The sequence below is a fragment of the Halichondria panicea genome, chromosome 7, assembly GCF_963675165.1.
Source record: "Halichondria panicea chromosome 7, odHalPani1.1, whole genome shotgun sequence".
Lineage (NCBI taxonomy): Eukaryota > Metazoa > Porifera > Demospongiae > Suberitida > Halichondriidae > Halichondria > Halichondria panicea.
Window position 1 is genome coordinate 2,551,079 of NC_087383.1, and position 18,043 is coordinate 2,569,121.

At 42.5% G+C, this 18,043-nt stretch overlaps 1 protein-coding gene across 1 annotated transcript; it reads left to right on the plus strand.

Moving 5' to 3' along the window:
• The first annotated feature begins 9,476 nt into the window (after positions 1 to 9,476).
• LOC135339157 (NACHT, LRR and PYD domains-containing protein 3-like) lies at positions 9,477 to 11,948 on the plus strand. The gene has a single exon (XM_064535301.1). It carries the CDS (start codon positions 9,629 to 9,631, stop codon positions 11,792 to 11,794), a length of 2,166 nt encoding a protein of 721 aa, XP_064391371.1. The 5' UTR covers positions 9,477 to 9,628; the 3' UTR covers positions 11,795 to 11,948.
• The last annotated feature ends 6,095 nt before the right edge of the window (positions 11,949 to 18,043 follow it).

An 18,043-nucleotide genomic window follows, 5' to 3' on the forward strand; every position in this document is an offset into this window, starting at 1 on the left:
CTGCTCTGATCCAACTCCTCACAGTTCCAGTGCCTTCTTGAGCTCTTCCTCCATCACAAGTCTCTCTTGCACAGCAGACTGGGTAATAGATTGCATGGTGGTCATGTACACACACAGGTATACAGATACAACCATCACAACATCGTGGTAGTAGTACAGTAGTAATAAAGGTACAGTAGACTCTCGCTATTCCGACTCTCTGAAGTACGGCCTGAAATGTGGCCAACTCGCTATTCTGTATACCTGCTGCCCCAAACTAGTAATTTTATACGTATACATTTTGGGTGTGGTTTAGCAGAAAAACTGTGTGTGGGGGGAGTGGTTGGGGTGTACAATGAGAGGTAGGAAGCGGGATGCTCATGAACACTACAATGAAAGTTATAAAAAGGTAAACCGTTTTGTGAGCAAACACAGCTGTGGGATTACATTGTAATAGAGAGGAAATGATTCATTTATTATCCTCGAGACAAAACCGCAAAATCAGTCATTAATATTCGAGGTAGGTTGATTTTAAGCCGCGGCTATTTTCTGAAATGCAAACTACCGCGCTCTTCTGGCCAAGTTGCACTGTCCCAAGGGTGGCCGGATTAACGAGAGTCTACTGTACATGTATTAATTATACAGTATTCACCGAGTGTATACATGTACATGCTAAACTCACATCTGCCTTGCTGTTGGCCAGTTCCAATTCTCTCACCAGCTCAGCCATGACACCTGGGTCCATGATTTGAGACCTCTCGAGCAGCTTCTCCTCCAACTCCCTCAGCAGGTTATCCTCTAGACATTGAATGGTCTCACTCTTCTCCTCAACCTGACAAGGGAACATCAATAAGTTGCTGCCAGGTGGAGAATACTCGACATACAATAGTGACGTGCATGTACAGTCAACTACTGAAAATCTGGCAATGAAATTTAACGGTATTCTCCCACTTTGAGATAAAGGTCAGCTTAAAGTTGGACTGTAGGTTAGGTATTAAATAGGCATCTGCTATCAGGGTTGTTGCAATAACTATTATAAAGAGATAGTACGTACGTGTAATCACACAGTACACCATCAGATCGGCTATTCAGAGCATAGATCATACAGTATATACTGTACAAACTGTGCAAAGGAACAGGAAAACATGATAAACCGGCATTACGGTAACTTAAACCAACAGATGATAAATGGACTAAAAATCATGAAAACTCACTAATAATAACGAGTGTTGCAAACTGCGATGTGCTAATGCATGCCTCTCACTTATAGTTTCGATTAGGGGGGGAGGGGCTAAATGAGGCTCTTTATACTGCTAATCACAGGGGCCCCTCTTTCCGTATTCCCCCAAAACCTAATCGCAGTCTCGTGACCCCTAACCTCTAGCGTGAGAGATATGAATGGGCACGTACATTTAACATCTGCTTAACCGGTACCTCGCGGATATGACACAAAAAATCTACTGCAACCTGTAAGATTAGTCTGATATACATGTACCACAGAAACAGTGTGCTTGCTTGCATACATGCTAATTTAAAACTACTCACATCTGCATAGTTCCAATTTTCACTCCAGCTCAGCCATGACACCCGGGTCCATGATTTGATATCTCTTGAGCAGCTTCTCCTCCATGTCTAGATGACTGCACTTCTAGAAGGTAAAAGGAAAACAAAATAATGCATTTGGTAAAGATCTACTCTCATGCAAACAACATTGTAATTAGTATTGAGAGCAAATACATGTGATGATCATTACCAAATTTACTGGTAAAGGGTCAAACTGTTAGCAAGAGAGTTCATAATAGACGAACTCTTGCTGTTAGTATGTAAAATTGCCAGCTATGGACCCCAACTAGTACCTACATGCAAATTTTAGGGGGGGGGAATTGGAGCTAGGGGGGGATATCCCCCTTCCCCCCTGTATGACACCCTGCTCACCCTTTAGAAGACTGCCCCCCCCCCATACACACACACTCATCCTTCTAGAAGAATGTCCCACAATAGCCTTTGGAGCTGTCTCCTTCCTCTTAGCAATCACTCCATCGATGTGCGTCTTGAGTACCTCGTTTCGACTAATCTTGGACGCTAGATACAGCACACCTGCCACTGTAGCATGTAGCACCACTCTGTGATGTGCCTCAAGACCTTTCTCCTTCACAGCAAGCTCTTGCAGCTGGTGTAGGAAGACCAGTATATCTGAGAGCCTTTGATAAGAGAATTCCAGTGTCAGGAGAAATACGAGTTGGTAGAAAGCGAGTGTGTTAGCAGGGCTAGTGCAGAGAGTTTTGGCCAGTTCCAGGAGATTGGTGAAGAGAGAGTTGACTGTTTTAGAGAGGAATCCTTTCTAAACCACACCCTCCAGACTCACCCAATCACTGCACAAGGGGAGGGTATAAATACACGTACATGTAGCTGTATGCACTGCACATGACATACATGTAGTGAAAGCTAAGACAAAAGCTCATATGGACCTGTGTAACTAACAAATAAAATATAGTGTGCCTCAAATGCACACTGAACATAGCAAGGTACACACACACACACACATCCACATACGTGTTGAGAGGAATCTTGTCCTTGTTGGCATGGTATTGTACGAGACGATGCCAGAGTAGGGCCACATCCAGCTGTGTGTTGGGCTCTCGTATGAGGAGCAATTGAACGAGGGAGGCAAACAGTTGCCCTGGGAAGCCGGCTCTAGCACTGATGCGTGACAGGTGTCAGCCACCGCCCTCAAACACTTAACCAGGGAGGTAGTCAACATGGGGATGCATAATAAAGGAGAGAATACAATTATGGAAGCTTAAACACTTAGTAATGCATGCAGTCTATTGTGCATGGTCACATAATCAAAGGTTACTGCTATAAACAGGACTCACGAAGGCACCAGAATCAGAGAACACGTACATGTACACAAACAGTTATTAAATGAAGCAATAGCTTTAAAATACAATTCTCACCTGTTTTGAGTGTCCTGAGGTGCCAGAGGATGTACAGACAGTCCAGTGGTGGCTCTGCTATCAAGACCCCCTGGCCACGGGTACATAAGAGTTGATTTTCCCCAGTATATCTGGCTTGTGATAGTCGGGAAGGACTCCTGCAAACTCCCCCACAGTGATAGTGATGGATTGCTGAAAGGTCAAAGAGGACGTGAGGTCAGAGGGGCCATCTGAAACAGTTTCTATGGAGATACGGAGGTGGCGGACCAGTGTACGGAATATATCCAGTACAGACGGACCTGCATGAGTGGACACAAGCTAAGTAATGTAAATACATTATGCAGATTTAAAGCGTGGAATTAAACCGTGTCAAAACATACATGTACACGTGCAGTCATGCAAAAACTTTAATAACAGTTATGAAAGCATCTACGTATGAAGAATAAATGCGTATAGCCTTCTTTAGAAAATGGCCCAAAAATAATGTGTGAAACCATACAAGTACTTTACCATGGAGACTCACCTAGAGAGCTGTCTGCTGCCACGGCAACACACTTAGAGAGTGTGCCGAGGATCCCTTGTTTGGTCTCCCAGGACTCCTTCACCTTGGCATCCAGGTGGTCCACCAGCGACTGGACGGCCTTGTACCGATCCTGTCTCTATGGGGGTACGTGTACAGTGGATAATGTACACTACAGGGCTGTAGGGGTACGTGTTAGATACTGTACCCTGGGGGGCTGTGGGGGGATAAGATAATGTACACTGGGGGGTACATGTCTACACTGTAAGTAGACACTGGAGGGAACAATTGAAATGCTTGAATAAACAATCTTGTTCAGAAAGTGACGGAGTATGTTGGACCTGAAAGCTATCAATGTTACGTTATGGACAGTCAAGTCAGAATTTACAGTTGACCGTACACGACCATAAGTATCAAGCATGATCAAGGGCGTATACAGAGAAGAGGGCATGCAACTCACTATGTACCCTACGTACTCATCCGACTTTGTATCAGAGACCGGATATGCTAAAAATAGAATTCAGTATACGGATGTGAACAAGTGGGCGGTGCTGTTTACGGAGTTATAATTATGGGTGTGTACATCAGAGCTGCCTTTGCTAGCTAGCTAGCTAGCTAACATAACATGAACAGTGCAGTATTATTTTAGAGAAGTGTCATGACCAGTCCTAGTCCAGCCAGGTCCAATACAACCCCTTCGAGCAGGAAGTTAAGTGCTGGGCGCATTGTTAAGAAGTACCAGAGACTCAGGAAGACAGGTTTATTGTACCTAGGTTTCATCTTCTTGGACTTGCAACTGTTGGATGGTTTGCCTCTTTGCCTTTGACACTGCTAGTACGAGCCATACTGCTGCTGAGAACTAGTTTTACTATGCTGCAATCAAGCTAGCTAGCTAGCACAGATATAAAAAATACTTTGATTTACCTTGTGCGGTCAAAGGTTACGCGTGGGCGTTTTTGTGGGCAGTTCTAAAAATAGCTCACTACAAAGTCGGATGATCTGAGAATAGGGCGAGAGTTGCATGCCCTCTTCTCTGTATACGCCCTTGGCATGATGCACTAATAATAATACACTATGGTGAGAACCGTTTCCAAGTTGGCCACCAGTATATACGTGTACCTGCATGGCTTCCACGACGATGATGTACACACCAGCTGTGAATTCCTTGTCTGATATCCATAGTTTGTTTAGGTCAAAGTGTCTATAAGGGGAGCAATGGAGTGCTACTACCGTATAGCGGGTATATTTCGAGGGTATAAATTTTCGCGGATGGACCATTACAAAGGATTTCGCGGATTTTATTTTCGTGGTCTGAGTTCCAGCCTTTTGGCGCATGCGCACATCAACATGCAGCTGTTACCACCACACCGTTAGCCTCGAATCCAGGCCTAGCCTATAACGGTGAGGCACCTCTTATTGTCGATAGGTGTGGTCAATAATACTGAACACGCCTACTATTCAATAAAGATATAAATTTTCGTGGGTAAAAATTTTCGCGGTAGAGGCTCAATCCGCGAAAACCGCGAACATTTATACCCTCGAAATATACCCGCTATACGGTATATACACAGGATATGAGACAATGGTTGTCATGGTACTAGACCTGCTGAGACAACATTGCACAATAGGTCATAGCACTTTACTAACATCAGGAGTTAATTAAGAATCCTAATGAACTCTAGCCTCGATCCCAGGCCGCACTTCCCACTAGGGAAGTAGGCCTGGTATCGACTGCTTGCGCATGCCCTAATATCCCCCCGATATCTGGGGGCTTTGGATAACATCGTTTATGCTCAGTAAAACTATGACATCACAACGAAAGGAAGTGGATTGAAAGAAGTAGATAGAAAGTTCGATTGAAGGTTTCTAGCCCATCGGATAGCATTCTCTGATAGCTACCCTTAGCCTGCTATGTTAACAAAAGACTCACAGCCTGCAACAGTGTGGATGACGATCGTCTGAAAGGAGTGACGGCTGATAAAAGCCTATATGGACAGGCCACGCCCATTTAACACTAACTTGGTGAAAGTCTACTATACTACTGCTACTGATTCTATCAGAAGAAAATAGCAGTACAACAAACCTACACAGCTCTGTCTCTAGCTAGCTAGCTATATAGCTCTGTGTATGACTTTTAGGATATTTTCTCTGATGTATCCAGTATTATAGGAATATTTATTTGGCGCATGCGCAAGCAGTCGATAGCAGGCCTTCTTTCAAAGGCCGGTGAAGGAGGCTAAATGAATTCCTGCTGAATGCAATTCCATTTAAGTTACACCTATTAGGGAAACCACCTTGCCTACAAGTACAGTGTTGTAACACCTACGTACGTACACTGTATACATGCACATTAGGGAAACCACCTTGCCTACAAGTAGCACCTACGCACACGAGGCATTGAATGACTTACTGCAGTATTGGCTTGAGGACACTGTCGATGTGAGAGAGTCCGGCAAAAGTTATGAGCTCAGTGAGACTATCCTGAGAGTACCCTCCCAGACTGTCCCCCTCCTCCACAACAGGCTGGATCTCTCTGTCAGAGTGGGAGGGGGGTTACTATGGGCACACACTGCATATAATTATCTAAGGCCATCAATAGGTAAGTTTGATACAGACTGAGGCTATCAATGTTTCTGGTACATGTATGTAGCTCATTGAAGTATGTGTATTAGCCAGTGCTTCAGGAGTAGAACTGAAGCAAATTGTAGTGACTATCCTAGACAGTATACCTTGACTGGGCGACACTGTGACTGTGCATATTGAAGAGGAAGGGCGGCACTATCTTGTTCATGTGATCAAGGTCCCAAATGTTCATCTGGAGGTTGTCTTGCCGACCAATCTTCTTTATCACTCCCCTCAGCCCTTGCAACCCAGCCATCCGCGTCCTGTGTGAGGTGTAGTGGGGAGGGGTGGAGTTGGTGATGAAAGCAATGTGATCACAAGTTATGCATGTGGCAGAGCACCCTAAGGGCGGTACAGTTAAAATATGACACCTAACACTTCGACCTGTGGCCACTCAAACTCATTTCAAAACAGTAAATGTACACATACTCGTGATATTTATCGGCGTCGTCGACATTCTTGGTGAGGCTAAGAGAGGCAAAGCGGTGGATGAGGACGTCGTACTGTCTGTGGTAGGGGGTGTTCCCTTCCTCTCGCTCGGCAAACTTCACAAACTGTGTGTGTGCGGAGGAAGGGTCAATGTGTTGTATAAACAAGTTCACTTCACACACTCACTCCTGGCCAATGGCATACCCCCTCCACACCCACTACACACCCACACATATACATGCATGTTCACTTTCCGCACTCTCACACTTACACTCGCTACTCACACCCACACACATACACGCACGTTCACTCTCGGCACTATCACAGACACACACTCTACTCACACCCACACACACCACACACCCACACCCACTCCCTACTCACCGAATTGGTGGCCATGATATGCAGTTCTGTGTTGCTAGTTTCCAGCATATTATGCAGTATATCCAGGTAGCTATCCACAATCAACTGGAGCTTTCGTGAGTCACAGGCTGACAGCAGCTTCTCCGTCACTTGCAGAGCCACACTCACATGCCTGGGGGGAGGGAGAGGCATGAAAATGGTATTTTGTACCACGTTTGTGAGAAAGCCATTGGATACTATAGTTGTATCATAGATATAACATTTAAAGTTCCCAGCCACATATATACCGTATATCTTCTAATTTATCGGACACTTCTAATTACCCAGACACTCTTTTGGGCAATTTTCGTTGTTCTAATACAACGGACACTCCAGTACTTTAATATTACATTTGTTCTAAATATCCGGACAATACCGAGTTATCATTCACAGACGGCAAGTAAGACTTAGAGCGCTGCAGTTAGATAGCTTTGAGTAGCTAGTTTTAGATAGCTTGTGCAACTATTCAGTCGTACCCTGTTCTATTAAACTTAGCTAGCTCGCATGCAGCTGCTTGCTTGTTCTAATTATTCCGGACACTTCGCATGCTCTATAAAAATCTGTTCCAATTATACCCGGACAATTTCCAAAATAATTATTTTTTCCTGTCCGATAAATTAGAAGATATACGGTACACCATTTTCTGTTCCGGAGGTACGGGGATGGTCGATAAATTTCCCTAGCTATACATGACATGTCGACATTGTACTGTACAGGTACATCTCTGAAATAGTCGTCTAACCCGTTTCTCTCTCTTTTGCAGGCTCTGACACAGTCTCAGAGCGAGGTACTCTCCAATATTGTCCAGATGGTCAGGGGAGGTTTGAACAAAGAAGAGCAGCTTGTCTATATTAGCAGACACAGGTACGTGTGGGTGTTTGAGGGTACTCTGGGAAGAGCCCATCAACCAGCCGTTTGTAGCAAGGTTTGGGGCAGCAGAAGCACGTCGCCATAGCTAGATCTAGTTCTGTGTCTTGATTGATTGTAGACCTAGCATTTATTTGTAAAACGTAGAGCAGAGGTTTTTATGTAATATGTTGGCAACCCTGCGCTTTCTTCTGGGTTTCTCACCCGTATCGTTTGAGGTACCCCCGAACGAGTCGGGTAAGAACTCAGCTAGTTCGATAAATTCCCCTTTTTCCGATTTTTTAGATAGTTTGTCGGGAATGGGGATGGCATTCTGGCCTACATTGACCGTATATGGAATAATGCTTGGTATCGTCGGTAATGTGGGGAGGCTCATGCGGATTTGAGTACGGGGGGCACTAGTGGATACGAGGGGAACATGTGCTAGTGAGGTACTTGACATACCTGCCGTTCCGGTGCTGACAACAGGGCCTGAGGTGGGACTCCGTGGGGTACCCGAGCCGGAAGCAGAGATGGTTGGGATCGAGGGTGGGACTGATGGTGAGACTGATGAGGGGCCGGCTGTGGGGCTGTGTTGTTGGACTGCTGCCTGAATCCGCTGGTCCATTGCGGTGATGATCGTTGGTAACACCGCGCCGAGGGCTGCCTGGACAGAATTGGCAATCATGGTGTTGAGAGTTGTCGGAGTTGTCGTCGGGTTGGTGGAACTGATCGGCGGTGTTCCAGTTGAGGATGTGCTCGAGGAGGTAGTGGTCATCTTCTTATAGAGAATTACAGGATAGATCAGCAAGGGAAATCTTGAGAATTATAGGGAAGAGAAGTTTTCTAATTTGTTTGTTCTTTCACTGACTGCCTGACCACGTGTTCCTTGCGCATGCCAGTACCTAGTCTCATGAATCATCCGCCGTTCTTTTGGAGGTTTTGTCTCAAATGTCTTTGGTGGGTGTGGTATTAAATGCAAAAGTGGGTGTATCTCAGTCTTAGATATCTGAGATACACCCACTTTTTTTGCAAGTCATGCAAAAACAACAACACACCCAATATATTTCAGAGAGAGCTAGCTGCAAGACACAGATTTATTTGCTGGAATGGCCACTAAAGAGCAGAACCAAGGTATAAAGACTGTCATGTTTCCTATAAAGGATAAACCCAATGATTGCTAAAGCATAAAACCCTCATTGGTGATTGCTAACCTTGTGTGCTTGCTATCTATTTCAGAGCTCACAATTGACGATCTGAAGACAGAAATGAAACTGACTGATGAGCAGCTCAATACAGCAATAAAGGAACCAGATCTACCCGAGTTAGCAGCATGTTTCGACAATGTTCACAAAGGCTATCTTGAAAAATTGGAGCTCTCACCTGGAGAGCAAACTGACGTGAGGACTAGAGCATATGTAGATGGCACTCTGGCAGGAATGTTGCTGGCTTTGAAATTCTGGATTCTGACCAACGGACAAGACGCCACTTTCCAAGCTCTGCTACTCATCATACTCTCCCTGCTCAAAGAAGACGTTGCTGTTCGAGTGTGCAAGTACTTGTCTGACAAATGTGAGTCTGTCATGTGAGAGTGCATGTGGTCATTGTGGTACCATACGTTGTGGGAGTGATTGCAACCAAATAAGGGACTTTCAACTTAATTGCTATTGTTACACATACAATTCTCTATTAACTATCACCAGGAATGGTACTCACCTATTGTTTTGTTTCCCCAGACTCCACCACCTCGTGTCCCCCCTCCCGAGAGAGGGTCCTGCTGAACCACAAGCTGTCCTCGTACAGGGACTACCTACAAAGTCGCTACAGAGCACGAGTATCCACATCAGCCATACAATGGCCTCCTGTTCCAACAAACAAAGTCTTCAAACTGGCAATGATTCAGAAGGAGAAAATACAGAGAGGAAGAATCGACGATGAATTTGTTAGGCTATCAATCACAGGAAAAATCGACGATATTTTACTTCAAAAAACTCCGGTTAACTTGACTAACATTTTCTCTGAGATTGGAAATAGACGAAACTTTGTGTTGATTGAAGGAGCTCCCGGCTCTGGCAAGAGCACCCTTGCTCTACACATCTGTCAGGAGTGGGCAGAGGGAAAACTGTTCCAAGAGTTCGATATTGCAATCCTCGTGAGACTGAGAGATCCACTTGTTAGAGAAGCCAAGAAAATAGAAGACCTTCTCCCTTGTAGGAAATCAACACACGCAAGCCAGATTGGAGATGAAATTTTAGAAACTGATGGCAAAGGTGTACTGTGGGTGCTGGACGGGTGGGACGAGCTTCCTTCTGACCTCCATGGAGACTCGATCATCACCAAACTAGTTGAACCAGGCTTTGCACAAGAAAGTCCGCTACATAAATCCGCCGTCATTGTAACATCTCGCCCGTCGTCTTCAGCTAAGCTCCACCCACGTGTATCGTCCAGGGTGGAAGTGTTGGGGTTCACTCCACATCAACTAGAACAGTATTTTACCGAGTGTCTGAATGGTGACTCACAAGCTGTGCAGACTCTACTGGAGAGAATTCGAGAGAACCCTGTGGTAGAAGGTAGCTGCTACCTCCCCCTCAATGCTTCCATTGTCGTTAATTGCTTTCTTTCTGATAACCACTCACTCCCCACATCCAACCACGGGATATTCATATCAGTTGTCCAAAGCTCTCTCAAGAGATACCTCCAGGATAGGTTGGGGAAGACCACTCCAGTGGGAGACATCACATCCCCAGACTCACTGCCCTCGGAAATCAGAACAGAGACCGTACAAATGTGTCAACTTGCATATCATGGGATCGAAAAAAACAAAGCAACATTTACTGACAATGATTTGGCCGCTCTTCGCATTACGAAGGAAATTTCATACGTTGGACTATTACAAACTGTTCCCAGTATCATTAGCAATGGTCATCTGGTTTACTACTGTTTTCTCCACCTGTCTATTCAAGAGCTACTAGCAGCAATCCACATCTCTCTCATGTCTCCCAAGCAACAAATTTCTGTATTCCAGAAGCTGTTTGGTAGTCCTCGATTCAGTGCAGTCTTCCAGTTTTATGCTGGTATCACCAAACTGAGTACTAGTAGACCAATCCTCAGTTTGCTACCTCGATTCTTGTGTCCAGTTCCAGCCACTGTTTTTGATCTGGTCAGAAAGGTTGTCAAAAAGGAGAAAGAGAAAGAGTATGGTGAGCCGAAGCCCCTTTTGTTGTCCCTCATCAATTGTTTGTACGAAGCTGAAGACTCGTCACTGTGTGTGTTTGTGGCTAATCTTCTTAATCACAATCTAAATCTTGATAGCACTACAATGAATCCTATCGACTGCCTCTCTGTTGGATATTTCGTATCAGCTTGTTCCAACACCAGTAATGGATTCACACTGCACCTCAACAATTGCTCTATTAGTGAACAAGGCTGCAAATTTCTTGCCCGAGGACTCTCCAAGTGTCCCAACTCTAATAATGATATTCCTACAGCAGGGATACACATCGCTAAGATTATCGAGAACACTAGTTCAATATCTGAATTGGATTTGTCTAATAATGCCATTGGTAACAGTGGGCTTAGCACACTCTGTGAGGTCTTGTCAACTAACACATCATTAAAGATCCTGGACCTGTGCAGGTGCTCACTAACAATATCAGACGACAATGGAGCTGCCCTCTATCAACTTCTAAATACAAACAATTCCCTCGAACATCTTAATTTGTCTGGTAACACAGTGACTAGCTGTCGTCACATTGCTGCTGGACTTGCAGTCAATAAGACTCTGAGAACATTGTCCTTGGGTTCCTGTAAACTGACTGATCAGAGTATCGAGGAGCTATCAACTGGACTGATCAACAATATTGAAGGACTGTACATTGGGGGTAATGACTCAATAACAGAAGATGGAATGAAGCCGCTTGCCAGACATCTAACCACCCACTGCTCTGAACTGACACTATTGGTGATACCCGGCCGCCTAAGATCCTGTATCGAGACAGTATTCAGGGACGCTAACAAAGAGAGGAAGAGAAATGGACTACCTGAGATTTATGTGGGGTAATTGTTGTTTACCCGAGATTAATTATGTTTATTAATTGATTGATTATTAATTGTGTATTCATTAGATTATTAATTTATAATTAATTGATTATTATTAATAATTAATGTTTAGTTATAATTATATTATGATTATTGTTGTTATTAATTAATTAATAAATGTTAATTAATTTGTTGTGTTATGCATCTAATCTCTATCATTGGTCAATATAATTATAGCACATGTACAGATGGTGACGAGTGAATTCAATGCTTCCTACTGACACGGAGAGCATGTCATGCACTAGCTGTATGTATGTAACTGAATACACTATTGTAATAATGCTATAATCTCCACCTAGCTAGCCTCCTTCACAGGCTTTCAAGAGAAGTGCGGCATGGGCCGGGATCGAGGCTAATCTCGACATGATCTACTTTTGACAACAATTATATTACTAGGACAATTTACAAAACAGTTAGTGCACAGAAGACTAGAAATATGTCGGCACATTACATAACAATTACCTAAAAACAAATCAGTTGGAATTGGTCAATATAGCACAGTAATAATGATGGTTTAAATTCAATGCTCCCTACAGTGTCACAGAGAGCACATGCACTGTACGTATAAAACTGTTAATGAATGTAGTGGAAATCCAATTTAACGCTCTGTCGATTTTTGTTTATAGGAAGATGAGCAGATTAACGTTCACTTTGGCCCTTCCAAACATCTTCATGATTGCTAGGCCCTCGTATTGCAGCTGAAGGAGGTCCTGTGTGGGGAGAAGAGAGGGCAGTGAAACACTTCAACTAGTATAAGACAAAGAATGCATGTATTTGTAAGACAAATGAATACATGTACTTACATACACCGTACAAGCATACCAACACTATACCTGACACAAGGCAGTAAACTTCTTGAACACTTTACGTACCTACTAAATTACACCACACCACTTTTTGTAGCTGGGTAGGTAATGGTCGTAAATATTGTGACTGAAAATGTGCATGCTGTTTTGGTGAGGAAAAGTGATGACCTTTTCTGAGGTAAAAAATTCACCACTGTACAAAAGTTCCAATAGTAGAAAAGCAGCTGACCTTTAATTGCAAGTTGGCCTGACCACTTTAAAGTTGCTTGCTACGCCCCTGCATGAAGATTGGGGCATAAAAATAAGTTAATAGCCTCACACTGGAGGAATTGTTAAAGTCTAGATTAGTAGTATAGTCTGAGCTTCAGTCAAACAGTGGACAAAGTACGTACCAGAGCAATTAATGGCACATGTGATGATTATCATGTTGTTTAATAGAAGTATGCTAGTATAACGGCTACTCAAGTATACGGAGACTCACAGAGTGGGTGGAGCATATCTCCATGGACGCTGATGTATGGATGATTGGCTTGGTCACGTTAGAGTACGCGTCGATACCCAGCTATCTGTCCGGGGGGTCCACAGTCGATGCTCGCTGGAAGAACCCTCTGTGGGGGGTACAGTGAGAGTCATAATTATTATTATGATTCAGTTCCGGGAATAAATGTCATAGAAAGTCACTAATTGACTCACATTTTTCCAGTCGAGGTAAATGGAACACAGCTATAGGTTACGTCTCTGTGGGACATGTGAAATTGTGTATCAGGTTTTAAGCAACTAATAAGGATTATCATCTATTAATCTTGTTGAGCGCACAGTCCATTCTACCCCCCGCCCACACACACCTGGTCAGTAGACAGCTGATTGCCTATCCACAACATCGAAGGATTTTATCGCGGCTATGTACTTCATTGTACAGCTGCAAGGGGAGTGACGTGTGATACAGTGTGATTCAATGAAAGTCAGTACAACACAGTTAGTGTATGTTTACCAAAGAGGTACATGAGATTGTTCTGACAAATCATTCTTGTACTCTCTAATACACTAACAGGGTTTCATCTAGGATAACAAGTTGGGGGGGGGGGAGATTTGGGAGTGCGTAAGCGCAAGTGTTTGGCTATGCCCACTTAAAAAAAGTTGATTTAATACTAATGTGATGATGTCATTATTCTACAAGATTTGGGGGGGGGGGGAAGAACCACCCCCCCTACTAGATGAAACCCTGACTAACTGATACAGTACCAAAGATGCAACCTTTTACATGGCAAAATTAAAAACGGCCATTGTCAAAGTAATGTAGACGCAATCGGCATCATGTATAAATTGTGTATTTGGCCTAAGCCATATTCAGTACATACTATATAGCAGGTCATTTTCGTAGGTTATAACATTCAAAACAAACAACGTCTACACACAGTAAGTGCAGTAGTAGTAGATCTAAGAGGTAGTCTAATGCTCAAGAATGATGGAACATCTTATATACATATAGTAGTCATCTGCAGAATGGAGATGTTTCACCATCTTTGAGCATTAGTTTACCTCTTAGATCTACTACTACTGCACTGCACTATACTGCACTTACTGTGTATATAGCTAGTAGGTATCTTCAAGACCAGCTAGCTCACTGATAGTTGACAAACACTCTCTGGGACAAAAACCATTGTGTAGCTCTTACTTCAATATTTTACAAACTTCCTTTATTTAGAATAATAGCGCATGCATTGCAGAATGCAGAGGCTGCAAAATATGGTGGGCCGTTTGTTTCAAAATTCAAATGTTACATTTTCATTCAAATCACAATACATTCATTCAAGATGTGCAATTTTCATTCAAGAGCATTCAAGATTATTCATTCAAGATTCAAGATTTTGATGGATGCATAAACATGCATAACTTCAGATGACTTTAGCCACACTTTGTGGTTTTATTGCATGGTGTAGTTGTTTTAATTAACAGGAAATGGGGTTCACAATAATCAACTCCCTCCCTCAGTAGTGGTAAGGTGATTCCCAAACCAGAAACATGACATTGATTGACGAAAATTAACAAGAGGTCAGGGGTTCGTTGCTGACCTTCGAGTTTTGAGCATTAAGCAAAGGACATCTTATAAATGTTGTGTTTTAATGACTGTATATGCATGCATGGCATGCATATCTTGAATAATTATTGTCGACTTGAATGCATTAAAATCTTGAATGACAGTTGCATGGTCTTGAATGGTCAGTGGATCTTTGGATCAATTTAAATTTATTTTGGGCAGAATTTCAAATCGATAGAAATTTATGTATTTTTTGATTTTGAATATTTTGAAACTGCAAGAGTACATGCAAATGAGTGCATTCTATTTTCAATTCTTGAGGAAGAACTGGTTCTGAGTTTCGTGCAGAAAAAAGCAGTTTCATATTTTGCACCCACAGGGGTTAGCTTATAATGACCTTTGTACTCTAAGAAGCTGTGCACTTTATAGTCTGTTATAAAATCAGTATTATGTGCACCTAGCTTGTATGCGTACAGGTTATGTTAACAGTTGTATCCCACCCTGATTGACAATGACAATTACACCCCTGTCTGTATAGGTGTTCCAAGTACCATGGCCAATAGATGAGTGTTCCCAGCATACAGACGGTACTATACATATAATCATACAGTTGTTCGATTGCACACACACACACACAATAATATCATAATTTAATTGATCCTTCAACATTAAAATGTTTAATAATAATTAATTATTAATTATGTACAGTTAAGGTATAGCCAGCGATCCGATTACGGCAGATGTTTTTACTCGGAAGTACATTATTATATTATACATAGCAGAGTCGTGCAGTTGGCTAGCCTCGAGGAAGTGATTGGGATATCAAGGCTAGCAGTTGGCAAGGTTATATTCTGGCTATATTTAGCATTGCATTGGAGCATGGCTTCTCAAGAGTACAAAGGTCATTTTAAGCAAACCCTGTGGATGCTATAAGCGCTAGTGATGGTCAAAAATTGAAAATGCTTTTTCTGCACGAAACTCAGGACCAATTCTTCCTCAAGAAATTAAAAGTAGAATGCACTCATTTGCATGTACTCTTGCAGTTTCAAAATATTCAAAATCAAAAAATATATAAATTTCTATCGATTTGAAATTCTGCCCAAAACAAATTTAAATTGATCCAAAGATCCACTGACCTTGAATGAATACTGTATATGCATCTTGAATGAATGTATTGTAATCTGAATGAAAATATAACATTAATTTTGAATTTTGAAACAAACGGCCCACCATACACCATAGCAAAAACACATTGATTTTACAATGTAAAAGGGTGGGCCAGCTCAGCACAATTCAAATAGCAATCAAAATTCCAGGCTCTTAAACGAATAGGACTATTATATCATTCAATGACAATTTAGAGAAAAGTAGCGAAGTACATAGTATGTTAGAACATTAGGTCGTTAATTAATCAATTGCAACGTGTCAATAGTACATGCAGATGATATAAATAATTGAAGAATGCTCACATGCAATTGTCAATGAATACATGCAATTTGCTAATGAAATCCAATTTAACACTCTGAGGATTTTAAAAGTTCATGAGGAAGATGAGCAGATTAACGTTCACTTTGGCCCTTCCAAACATCTTCATGATTGCCAGGCCCTCGTATTGCAGCTGAAGGAGGTCCTGTGTGGGGAGAAGAGAGGGCAGTGAAACACTTCAACTGGTATATAGGACAAAGAATGCATGTATTTGTAAGACAAATGAATACATGTACTTACATACACCGTACAAGCATACCAACACTATACCTGACACAAGGCAGTAAACTTCTTGAACACTTTACGTACCTACCAAATTAATTCTACCTGTACACACACCCTCACCTGGAGGACCAGCTCCACCTTCTCTATCTGCCTGACGTGATCTCAAACACAATACTTCCGAATCTGAACCTGGGCGAGTAAGAAATAATGTTCACATAATTATAGCATAACGTTGCACATAAGATCAAGGTCGTAGCAAGCGGTCAGGCTGGTCAGGTTTTGGCCTAACCACTTTAGCAGCTGAGTAGGTAATGGTCGTAAATATTGTAAGTGATAATGCGCATGCTGTTTTGGTGAGGAAAAGTGATGACCTTTTTCTTAGGTAAAAAATTCACCACTGTATGCAAAAGTTCCAATAGTAGAAAAGCAGCTGACCTTTAATCAAGTTGGCCTGACCACTTTAAAGTTGCTTGCTACGCCCCTGCATGAAGATTGGGGCATAAAAATAAGTTAATAGCCTCACACTGGAGGAATTGTTAAAGTCTAGATTAGTAGTAGAGTCTGAGCTTCAGTCAAACAGTGGACAAAGTACGTACCAGAGCAATTAATGGCACATGTGATGATGATCATGTTGTTTAATAGAAGTATGCTAGTATAACGGCTACTCAAGTATACGGAGACTCACAGAGTGGGTGGAGCTGATCTCCATGGACACTGATGTATGGATGATTGGCCTGGTCACGTCAGAGTACTCGTCGATACCCAGCCTTCTGTCCAGGGGGTCCACTGTCGATGCTCGCAAGAACTCTCTGTGGGGGGTACAATGAGTGTATGTATATTCATACCCTCTGCATGGCAACGAAAATAGCTAAATTGATGTGCAAATTAGATCATACGATACTTTAGTAGAAGGTAGAAACACCCATGGCATCATCACATGACCATCATTCGTACATACACACTTTCAACTATTTGACTACAAATTCAGTTTTGGTTATCACATTTCTTATACCTAAACTTCTTGAAGGCGTCCGAGTGTACGGGTTCATTACTGACAGGGCAGCACTCTCAGCCTCAAACTGTGCAAAGGAACAGGAAAAACACGATAAACTCTTAAACCAACAGATATAACCAGACAATAATCATGGAAAGTTAATAATTTTCTGCTGATTTGGCGTTTTTTACCAACAAATAATTATCTAGTCCAGTACTAGTTTAATGTACATAGATGCAGTGCATAATGTAGGCCATAATCTGTACAGGTATACTGTACCACTTTTATCACCTGTTGTTTGTAGCACTCAAATATCTACCCCATCGGCACACTGCTCTGATCCAACTCCTCACAGCGATCCAGTGCCTTCTTGAGCTCTTCCTCCATCACAAGTCTCTCTTGCACAGCAGACTGGGTAATAGATTGCATGGTGGTCATGTACACACACACAGGTATACAGATACAACCATCACAATATCGTGGTAGTGGTACAGTAGTTATATAATTGCAGGTACATGTATTAATGAAAGCACCGCGGGTGCTGATGCCTCGTTGGAGGTGCAAAGCTACATAACATAAAGCTACACACATTATCATGATGAATATTTTTGCATTTTTGCTGCATGCAAACTCAAATTGCATGGTGGTCGATCATGTACACAC

Bases quoted from the DNA above. Each gene is read 5' to 3' on its own strand.
- LOC135339157 (XM_064535301.1), top strand. From the start codon at position 9,629: ATGATTCAGAAGGAGAAAATACAGAGAGGAAGAATCGACGATGAATTT.